At 31.2% G+C, this 11487-nt stretch overlaps 1 protein-coding gene across 1 annotated transcript; it reads left to right on the top strand.

The window, feature by feature from the left end:
• Window positions 1-6149: 6149 nt before the first annotated feature.
• On the top strand, window positions 6150-7462 carry LOC111997957 (protein IRX15-LIKE). Its single transcript, XM_024030083.2, has one exon. It carries the CDS (start codon window positions 6303-6305, stop codon window positions 7287-7289), a length of 987 nt encoding a protein of 328 aa, XP_023885851.1. The 5' UTR covers window positions 6150-6302; the 3' UTR covers window positions 7290-7462.
• The last annotated feature ends 4025 nt before the right edge of the window (window positions 7463-11487 follow it).

Below are 11487 nucleotides of genomic sequence, written 5' to 3' on the forward strand. Positions count from 1 at the left end.
CATTCTATCCAACTGAATCACTAGTCATCCAACCTAGAAAAAAGAAAAACAAGAGAAACCCATCAACTAGGATACTTACAACCCAAAAAAAAAAAAAAAAAAAAAAAAAGGAGAGAGAAAGAAAGAAAGAAGAAGACAAGGTGCAAGAAAAAAAAAAAAAAAAAAAAAAGTGGTAGCGTGCACGAGAAAGAGAAAATGAAAAAGAAAAAAGAATGAAAGAAGAAGAGGATGTCAAAATGAGAAATCCAACATAGAATCTTCATACATGAATGAGAAATCCCACCAAAAATTTGATTAGTGGATGTCAAAATAAATTACAACAAAAGTTGAACTAATTTCTAGCATGATTGATACCGAGCCCACTCTTCCCCCAAAAATGCAAAAAATAAAAATAAAAATTACAAGAAAGTAAATCTTTGATTTGGACTTCACATATATATGTCGAAAGAGCAATAGGTAGCAATCAGTTGGGCCGATGTGATCGCAAAGGATTTTTTTTTTTTAATTATTTATTATGTAAATGTTAGATTTGAAATTATGGTGTCAACTTCAAGATGATTGATTTTTATCATCTATTTAAGATATCAATTAATATTTTGTATAAAGAAATTCAAACTTAAATATCTTATGGGATGACAAATGACTTTATTAAAGACTCTCTAATAATACATGTATCATTTTACAAGGAATAATTTTATTTTATCTTCACCGCCTATATATACAATAAAAACTTTAAATCCCTATATATTTATATTATTGAACTCTATGTTATAGTTAACTAATTGAAAAGTATATAGTTGATAAGACTAGGATAACATTCAATTAACCTTAGATTACATACTTGTATTATAGTTAGGATAAGTAGGATTACTTGCACTATAAGTTGTAGTTGAAGATACTTTGCAAAATGAACTTTTACTATGATAATAATACAATAAAAAATTGACTAATAATATAAGAGATTTGAGTCTTGAATCTTGAAATCTCTAACAAAATTAAACTATCTCTCCCTCACTAAGGAGTAAGGACCGGATATTTACCTGGAAAATAATTGAAAGATTTTGATTCATTTATCATTTTTTCCCTAAGCTATTCTTTTCTCATAATTATTAACCTCATTTGAAAACTCACTCATTCAAATTTTTTTTCTAAAAAAATTGACATTATACGACCATAAATCTAGGTAGTAACATGTTAAAAAAAAAATAAAATAAAAGGGTAATAAGAGCCAGTGAGCCACATTACACAAGGGAAAGTGGAGAGAGAAAATTTACAGACATAAATATGATAGGGATATAGCAACTTACAACAATGTACATGGAAGCATTGAACTATAATATCTTCTGAACAAAATGTCCGTGAACCCCATTATCTTAGAGTTTTGGCCGCCGGGCCCGGAGTCCTCGACCCTACACGCTTTAAGTCTAAATAATTCCACCTACGGAGAATATTGGAGGTTGCTTCATAATAATTGCCATTTGGGCAGAAAGTGTAGAATTGCTGCACTGTAGTTTTATCCTTTTACTGTGCAGAACAAACGGAAAATTTTTTGAACGAGTTATTCAAACAATAACTATTGTTGTACACGATGACTTAATGTACTTCTGTATATGCCATAGCTGAAATCGTGCTGTCTGTCTCGTACTCATAATGGGTAACTTTTAATACTGCCGTATGTAATGCAACTGAAATCGTGTCAAAATCAATTTTAGCTGTGTGTCTCGGACTTTACAGGTATTCGTGGTGCATTGAGGTGGAATTTTTGGCTATTTTTAACACAATACTTTGTGATGCGATTTAGTTAAAATCATAATTGTATCACATTTTATTTTTGAGGTCATAAGTTTAATGTGGTTTAGAGTTTAGTCAAAATTATAACTGCACCGTACCTCATTTTTGTAGTCATATGTGCAATGCAATATATAAGATATGATTTGAACAACTTGAAGTCGGTATATTTTTTAAATTTTGTGCTTTTCCTACCCAGTCTAAAACTAATTTTTCCTTTTATATTAGGTCAAGTTTTAACTATTGAGCTAATTTTTCTTTATTTTGGGTTAGTTTTCCTAATCAACACACTTGCTAAGGTTATCAAACTTTTTTTTTTTTGAAAATTGGAGTTATTGAACTATTAATAATATATTTAATATTAAAAATAAATAAATTAAATGTATTAATATATAGAGCGGGTGCGGTGTGATTTGTGCAGTTTTCTTATTATAAAACTCAAACCCCACTACATTATGCAGTGCGGTGCAATGCACTGTTACTTGCAGTGTAATACTGTTATATTATTTTACGGATAGTTTTGGTATAGTTTTTGCGGTTTGGTGAACATCCTTTCTTTACTGTGTGTAACTTTTAGTTTTTGAGAGGGTGTGAGTGGGGGAACTATTCCAGCTAGTTTATGGCCTACAATGGTATTCCGAACAGAAGGATGACATGTTAATGGCCCATTAAGGGGTGCAAGAAAATAACCCAACAAAACGAAATCATGGTTGCTTTAGCAATCAAATACCAAAAAGATATCATGGTTAAAAGTAGAAACCTAATGATGGCATAATAACAGGAGTTTGAATATGAAATCATAAAATCTTAGCCTTTTCTTTTTATGTATATTGAATCATTGATACGTAGATGTTAGACTAAGTGGGCAAGATTAAAAAATAAAAATCTCAACACAACTGTAAATATCCTCTTAACCAAATTCATCAGACTTTTCTAAAACTTACTCATTATATTTGTCGCATTAATCTTATCTATGATATACCTTAAAAAAGATTAATGAAAATATATAATTAGGGTTTTATTTAAACCATGTCAACATCTGAATCAATGTAGGATCAAGCACGTCCGTGAAACACTTTCAATTCCAATTTCACACAAAAATCTACCACTCACATGCCTAACAGTATTTCACATCCAAATTTACAAATAAATCCAATAAAAAATCACTATTTCACATAACAATTATACATACTATAGAAACACATTAATCTTTTCCTTTTCTTGCACTATCTCCCTAAACTACGTACTATCGGCCCTGTCTATTCCAATCTCTCCTTAATTATAAAATCAAGTAATGTTCCCTGATTTGCAAATAACCTTCATGTCATAAATAAAAGTGAAATTGTATTTTATAGATGAACTATCAAGCTGAACAGCATCATAGAGCCATATGATGTATAAAGAATCAAATTTTATCCATAATCATGAAAAGCATGTGTACGTACCCACGTGGAAGCTAAATTCCTCGTTTGGTTCAAAAAATTCCCAGAAATTCTTCAAAGTTCAAAGTGTGTTGACAAACACAGTACCAATTAAGCATATAGCTAAATAAATGGCCGTTGAATGCGGAATAGGTGCTTGTCATTTCCTAACAACCTTGGCGTTCTTGTTAGGTACTTTCTCTTCCATTCCAACCCAACATTGATTGAGAAATTGACACTTTTATGTCTATCCAGTCTCATAAATTCGGGTAACTTTGCTTCTTTATTTTCACTATTTCATGTTAAAGTTTTCACACCCAACCCAACTTTGTTGGATGAATGCAGATATGAATCTAAATATCAAAGAAGCTAGTTCGCATTTGATGCACTGTTAGTTCAAACTTCAAAGAGAGGGGAAAAAAAACTATTAACTCTCACTCTTTGATAGATAAAGGCAAAAGCTTTTTTTTTTTTTTTTTTTTTTGAGAAAGAGGCAAAAGTGTCGATATTTTCTTTTGAACTTGAGTGGTATTTTGAGACAGATATTGGTATTGAATACAGAATACGAATCTCCTACAAACTTTCATTTTTGTTTTTTTATGAAGTCTCCAACAAACTTAAGACATAGACACATAGTGTTGTTTTTATATGTACCTTCTATAAATTAAATTAGCCAAAGGCAACAAGACGCATTTCATGCAAGTACTTTCTTTTTATTTTTTTATTGATAAGAATTTGGCTATATTAATACTAAAGATGCAAGATAAAGTAGGTGAATGAATGCTTTTTTTTTTTTTTGTAATTTTTTAATATATCTTTGGATTTTAATACTCAATTATAAATTAAATATTTTTTATAATAATAGAAGTTATACCTACTTAAAAAATAACAATATAATTACTAATAACTATTGAGTTTGGAGGGAGGATCAATCTCAAACTCATTTTTAAATTAATTTGTATACTTGCAAATCAAATAAACAAAACATACATGTTATTGACAATTCTATAGTCATACTCCAAGTTATATCATATATGATCACCTAAAAGGTTGATGATATTACAATTAATTTAATTTAAAGCCACACACTCAATTTTATCATTTTTTAAAGGCAAAAATAAAATTTCTTTTTTTCTTTTTCTTTTCCAATATTTTTAATTCTAAAGACATTAATAAAATACAAAATATTTATTTCCTTTTTAAATTAAATTTTAACATCAAAAATAGAAATTTTAATTGTTTATACTATATATAAGAGGATTCTCCTCTTTGACCCTAAAAAATGTGGCTCAAAAATACTCTCAATAATTAATGGTAACTTCTCTTAAAAATAAGGTTATAAATATCAAATAACAAATTTCATTTTGAATTCGAAAAAAGAACTCCTAAAATTTAAGATTTTTTTTCCTTCACGTTCATCTTTTTATTCTCTAAAATTTAGCATTTTTATTCCTTCTTCATTCGAATAAAAGTAAAAAACCCCCAATTTAAAAAATTAAAAACTAAGAGAACTCCTAAAATTTAGCATTCTTCCCCCCTCAGGTTCATCTTATTTTTCCTACCCAAACTTTTCTTTATATCACTACACCACTTTCAAACACACATTTAAAAAAAGAAATTACAGTTACTGCTTATCTCCAAAAAATTTCCCTTTTATTTGTTTGAAAAATTAAAAAAAAAATATATATATATATATATTCAAATTATAATAGATGCAAATTATTAATCTTTGTGATTTATTTGTTTGAAAAATTAAAAAAAAAATATATATATATATATATTCAAATTATAATAGATGCAAATTATTAATCTTTGTGCGTACTTAAAGACTAGCATTATATAATTTTATAATGAGATGGGTTCAAGTTACACATTTTTTTAAGCCGTAAATTTCCAAAAGATCTAGTGGTCAAAAAGGAAACATCATTACTCTTACCTAATTAATAACATCTCCATTATCTCTCTCATTATTAAATATTTCTATGTGTCTCATTTTTCTCTCTCCTCATTTATCTTCATTAACCTTGGCTTCTAGATTTAGCATCACAGTAGGTGATTGAATTTTAAATTTTAATAAAAAGAGATAATGAATATACTATTAATTAGGTAAGCATTTAATGTGTAACTTGAACTTATCTATTTTATAACAATTAACACATTAGGGGAATTACTACAAAAAAAGAAAAATAAATAGTTTTCTTAGGTACACTGGTAGCAATGCTCTCTCCTTTCAGTCTTTCACATGAGCAAGTTATTTAGAAAGTATGACAAATTAATTTCCATAGTCCTAAAAAAAAGTCCATAGTCTTTCTATTTTCTAAGTCAAATATATATATATATATATATATATATATTTTTCATTTAAGCTCAGCTAGTAAAAAATAAGGCCAACACGCCTTAAGGCATAGCTACGAGTTCCCCAATTAGCAGCGTGTTGTAACTCCTATACCATTAGTGACTATAGAGTGTAAGATCTTAATTCAAAAATACAAAAATAATTAGAGTGCACCTAAGTAGGAAAACTACAGTACAACACTAATCACCCTCCTTTAACAATTTATTTTATTTAAAAAAAAAAAAAAAAAAAGTGAGGCCAACAAGTTTCCATCTTTTCCCAAAGTTAATTTCCACAACCTCAATTTATGCCCAAATTCCCGTGACTTGGTATTATTTTGTTTTTATAAGGTTATTCATTGTTTCTCAAAAAAAGGTTATTCATTTCCCATTACAGGAGGGACTCAAATTTCGTAATATCCCTTCAAAATTTTCAAAAAACCACAACGAAACCACCGACGACCTCATCAGTAGATAGATTTCTGGTCTCTTTCACTGCACTCGGTTGTACACATGTAAGCTTTCACTCAATCCTTTTATGACCTGCTCCCACTCGTGCCCACCTCACCCCTCTCTTCCAAAAACTCGGGCCCCACATCTGATCTTTATCACGTCCATCACTTTCACCCATTTGGGATTCGTGTCCTTAATCTCCCTAAACTAATCTGCTCCGTGATTTCTCTTGTCCCTCTCTCACTCCCAAGCAAATAGCAAAAGCAATTTCCCTCTCTCTCTCTCTCTCTCTCTCTCTCTCCAAAAATGAAGAGCAACACTAACACAAAAGTAATACTCCTCCACCCATCAATCCACAAGCAAAGCGGCGCCGTCTCCTCCTCCTTCTCCTCCTTCTTCTCCTCCACACACCGGTTGTGGCTGGTGTTTATAGTCACAGTTTTCACCTTAGCTTTCACCATCACTCTCCTTAACTCAACCATGCCATCCTCAATCAGTCCCACAAGCCAAGCTTCGGCCTTTACAGCTCCAATCCCACCTTCGATCTCCGACGCTCTCCTCCACTACGCCGCCACATCAAACGCCACCACTCTCCACATGTCCTCTTCTGAACTCACCTCCATAGCCACCACTCTCACCCACTGCTCCCCAACTTGTAACTTCTTAATCTTCGGCCTCACCCACGAGTCTCTACTCTGGCAAGCTCTCAACTTTAATGGCAGAACCGTTTACTTAGACGAGAACGAGTACTTGGTCTCGAAATTCGAGCAGTCTCACCCTGGAATCGAAGCCTACGACGTGTCGTACACAACCAAAGTCTCGGACATGAGCGAACTCATCTCTGTCACGAAATCGGCAGTCAAAAACGACTGCCGACCGGTGCAGAATCTCTTGTTCTCGGAATGTAAGCTGGGGATCAACGACATGCCGAACCACTTGTACGACGTGCCGTGGGACGTGATTCTGGTCGATGGGCCACGTGGGTATTTCGCCAATGCACCGGGGAGAATGTCGGCGATATTTACGTCGAGCGTTTTGGCGAGGAGCAAGAAGGTCGGTGGGTCCAACTCCAACTTCAACTCCAAGACCCATGTTTTTGTTCACGATTTTGATAGAGAGGTTGAGAGGATTTGCAGTGATGAGTTCTTGTGCGAAGAGAATTTGGTTGAGACTGTGGAGTTGTTGGCGCATTTTGTGTTGGAGAGAATGGAAGAGAACAGGTTTGAGTTTTGTAAGAATTCAACTTCTTCTTTGTCTTCATCATTGCCATCATCAAATTCAGTTTCTTTATAATCAGGGGATGATAATTGAGATGGGGTTTTGTGATTAATGGCCATATTATTACTACAACTTTTGGGGTTTTCTTTTTGAATAGAAAGTGTAATATTTTATAGGTGTAAAATGTTTCAAGTGTTCCCAAAACAATGATGAAGGATCAAGTTTTGGGTATCTGAAAAGTTTGTTAATATTAGTGTTTTTTTTTTTTTTTTTTTGGTTCTGTTTGGTTGGTGAGAAATGAACAGAATTTGATAGAATTTACAATGATGAAGGATCAAGTTTTGGGTATCTGAAAAGTTTGTTAATATTAGTGTTTTTTTTTTTTTTTTTTTGGTTCTGTTTGGTTGGTGAGAAATGAACAGAATTTGATAGAATTTAAATCTTCAACGGGAACCGTTTTTGACTTGGCAATTGGCAGGTGAGTTTGACCAGAAAACAAGATTTTAAGTTTGAATTAAAGAGTAGGAAATAACGGATACGATAAGAACATTGTGACTAATTAAGACAAAGACGTGTAATTACGTTAGATTTTAGCTCATTAAACCCAAAACAACACGAAGCTCAGCGGAAACCTTAAAAAAACAATGGCCGGTGTTTCTTTTTCATATATTGAAAACGTGAAAACTCGGGTATAATAAATTTGAATATACAAAAATTTTCACTTTTTTTTTTTGGTTTTCATAAGCAGTGTCGTGACATGAGAGAACAATGCTTTATTTTTACCAAAAGGCTATGATAAAATTTTATTAGTAGAGCATTGCTCAGTTTTTGGTTTTTTTCTATTTGTTCATTTAGGAGAAGTTATACAAAGTTCATTGCTCAGGTTTGGATTTCAACTTTTTTTTTAAATTAAAAAAATGAGTTAAATAAAGTTGTAAAAATAAGGAATTTTTTTAGTGATGAAAGTTATTGATGATTATTTTTTGATAATTCAATAATTAGAGTAAACAATATTTGATCTTTGAATATCTTCGTTTTTTAAAGCACTATTTAAATTACAGGTTCTTGACTAAATGCATTTAACTTTGTTAATATGTGATTTTAAAATAACTAAATATAAATTTTTTTAATTTATGAGAAGGAAAATAAATCTGATTTTTTGACATTTAAAATAATTAAATATAAAACTTTTAATTTATAAGAAAAAAAACTGATTTTTTGACAATTTATTTTTTTTAATAAAATTGTTATCAAAATTTTTCTAAAATAATTCATTAACTCTTGTATAATGTTTTAAATAAAGTAATATTTTCAAATCCCTTTAAATTAAATTCACAAAAGTCTATATATCTAATTAAAAGAAGAGGTTCATATATTCAATCAAAAGTTTATTTGAAATAAATAAACAAAGACATGTCATACAAATTGTCGGTGATGGTGGCTGGGGGAAGTATTAACTTTGAAGGTGACAGCCTCGGTGGGTTTAACAGTTACTCTATTTTAAGATTTTCGTATCTTTAACATCAAAAAAAAAAAATCACCACAACAACCACCACAACAACAACAACATTATTTAAGGCTAACATGCACACGCGCCAATTCTCTGAGATTGACAAAGTAGATTTTGAATGGCTTTTATAGGCGCGTGCAATTTAAGAACCTTCGAAGCATTTTGTGGGATTGCTGAAGCTATTTCGACAACCACTTGTTTACATAACTGTTTTTCTGACGTTGTAACTGTTTTTCATTTTTCTTTTTCTTTTTTTTTTAACTTTTACTACCTGGTCACGTGATGCACGTTATTAAAGCTTACGTTACGCAAGAGAGAAAAAGAGGTTGAGAATCATAGAATTGAGAACCCGGAGATGTGTCGGTGACTCGGTGAGTACCTGTGTCAACTTCTTGGTCTGTGTCACTCATCCGGAGAACCAGTAAATGCTGTCACTAAAAATGTTTTTTTTTTTTTTTTTTGATAGTTTGTGTTCTTTTTTTTACGGTCACGATGATTTATATTCCTTTTGAATTGAATGAGAGGGATAAAAGTAGAGTAGAGTAGATTTAAATTATTTAATATAAAATTAGTTTATTTTTAGACAATTTTTCTGGACTTTCTTTCAATCTCCCTCTTTTTCCTTTTATCCAAACAGGTCATTAGTGTATACAGTCTATTAGTTTACATGAATTTAATATAAGTAAAAATGTGACTAATTTTTTTATTGCAAAAATAAATTTTTTTTCCCTCAAAATAGTCAGGGGATTCACAATCACATGGTATTTATCAAATTGAAACATGCAGACAACACAAACTCAGGATAGGTATATTAAATTTTATTTCTACGGACTCAGTGAGGTCAATGACATTGCTAAAATAAAGTTATTTAGATTGAGGAAATACGTGGGGGAGCACGATGCCTGAATGATTACAGGTATCTTGTTCGCCAATTCCTTCTCTTCCCTCATTTGTTACCTTTATCTTTTCTTTTCTTTTTCCTTGTATAATTCAATAATAGAAAGAAACGGGAATTTGTATCATAAACATTTCTATTAAAATATGGGATGTCAATTGAAGAATAAAACTTTAGACTCTTATTACTCTTCTTGATTCTAAAGGTTGTGGCTCGCTAAAATTTTCTTAAAAAAAAAAACCTTATCTCACTCAAAACTAATAAAAGGAATTAAAATATAACTTTCCAACTCATTTTAAAGTTATTATTAAATATAAAAAATGAGATAATTTTTTATAAAACACTTCGTGAAAAATTATTTATTTTCCAAAAAATATCAATGTCAAAATAATCTACATATCCTGTTGACATGAATTGTTGGACTAGTGTTTTTTTTTTTTTTTTTTTTTGGGCATAGAATAGATACGAAAACAAGGTTCTTAAAATTTTGTTCGACAACTTATATCAAATTGTCACTGATAAAACGTGATTTTGCCTCATTAGTATGTCCTCATCAGTACGATGGACAACCTATAGATCCTGTGTAAGAGAAAACACTAAGTAGATAATGACACTAGTTTGGGGTCTACGACCCTCTGATGCTTAAATTAGCTTAAACTCTTTAGTAAGTAATCTATAGATCAATTTATGTGTGTGCTCCATATGAATCATTTACCTGTCTCTTCTGGCTTTATATAGCCTTTGTGTGAGTAAATACTCAATCTGCTGGCCTCTCTAACGTTGGTACCACAGTTGGAGAATTTATGGCTCAATAATGACCACTTAATCCCAACCCTTTAACGTTCATAACAGCCATTTAAATGCACATCATTAGACGGCAGTAATGGCTCCGTGCTCATCTATCATTTGGTCATTGAATGCTATCTGGAATTAATGCTCTTACGTTCATCCATACTTTTACTCGTCATTAACTTGGACGATTTGCAATATGAACGAGCATTTTATTGCCATCCATCAGTTATGGTTGAGCTAGAGGATTAAATGGTCAATTTAATAGCCATTTAACTTCCCCATTTAATGTCTTGTAACAGTTGTGTAATGGTCAATATGAGGAAGTTGTAACAGCTGTGAGCTGGTGGTTGGAAATACTGTACATCCGTTACACTTGTGTCATTTAAGTGAGGAATTATATCTGAGTATTAATGTGTGCTTACAATCATTCTTAGTAATGACAGTCACTTTATGGATGACCATTTTACACTACTCGTCAGTCACTAATGGTTTTGCCATGTGAATTGTGAAGTCCCAACTAATTGGGAGAATAGATAAAGTCAATTAATAAATTTGAACAAAATTTTCTAAACTTTGGATGTTTCACTAGCTCTTTCTTCTTCTTCTTCTTCTTCTTCTTCTTCTTCTTCTTCTTTTTTGGTTTTTTTGTTTTTTGGGTCTAGCTTTTTGCCGTGCGTGGGATATTTAAAGTTGCTCATAATAATTCATTGCCAGTTAACAAATTTAAGGGCCTGATGTAACAATAGGATACAAGAATATAGTTGAGTCATCATAAATAATTCATTTAAGAGGCCAGGTCATTGAGATCACTCAAAATCATCGAAAATTAAAGCATGCATAGCTTAAGAACAACAAGAACAAGAATAAAAACTACAACAAAAAAGAATTTTCGTTACTAATCGGCATGATTGATGAAATTTTGGTATACATTAGAGTTATGTCAAATAGTCAAAATAAATGTATGGTACCAGTACCACCAATTTATGTACAAGGATAGGCCTTATTGAGGCAGCCACAATAGGTTCTTTTTTTTATTCGTAAATGGAATATATATAAAAAAATGAGTTCAAGTTACA

The sequence above is a fragment of the Quercus suber genome, unplaced genomic scaffold (genome assembly GCF_002906115.3).
Source record: "Quercus suber isolate HL8 unplaced genomic scaffold, Cork oak 2.0 scaffold_307, whole genome shotgun sequence".
In the NCBI taxonomy this organism is placed as follows: domain Eukaryota; kingdom Viridiplantae; phylum Streptophyta; class Magnoliopsida; order Fagales; family Fagaceae; genus Quercus; species Quercus suber.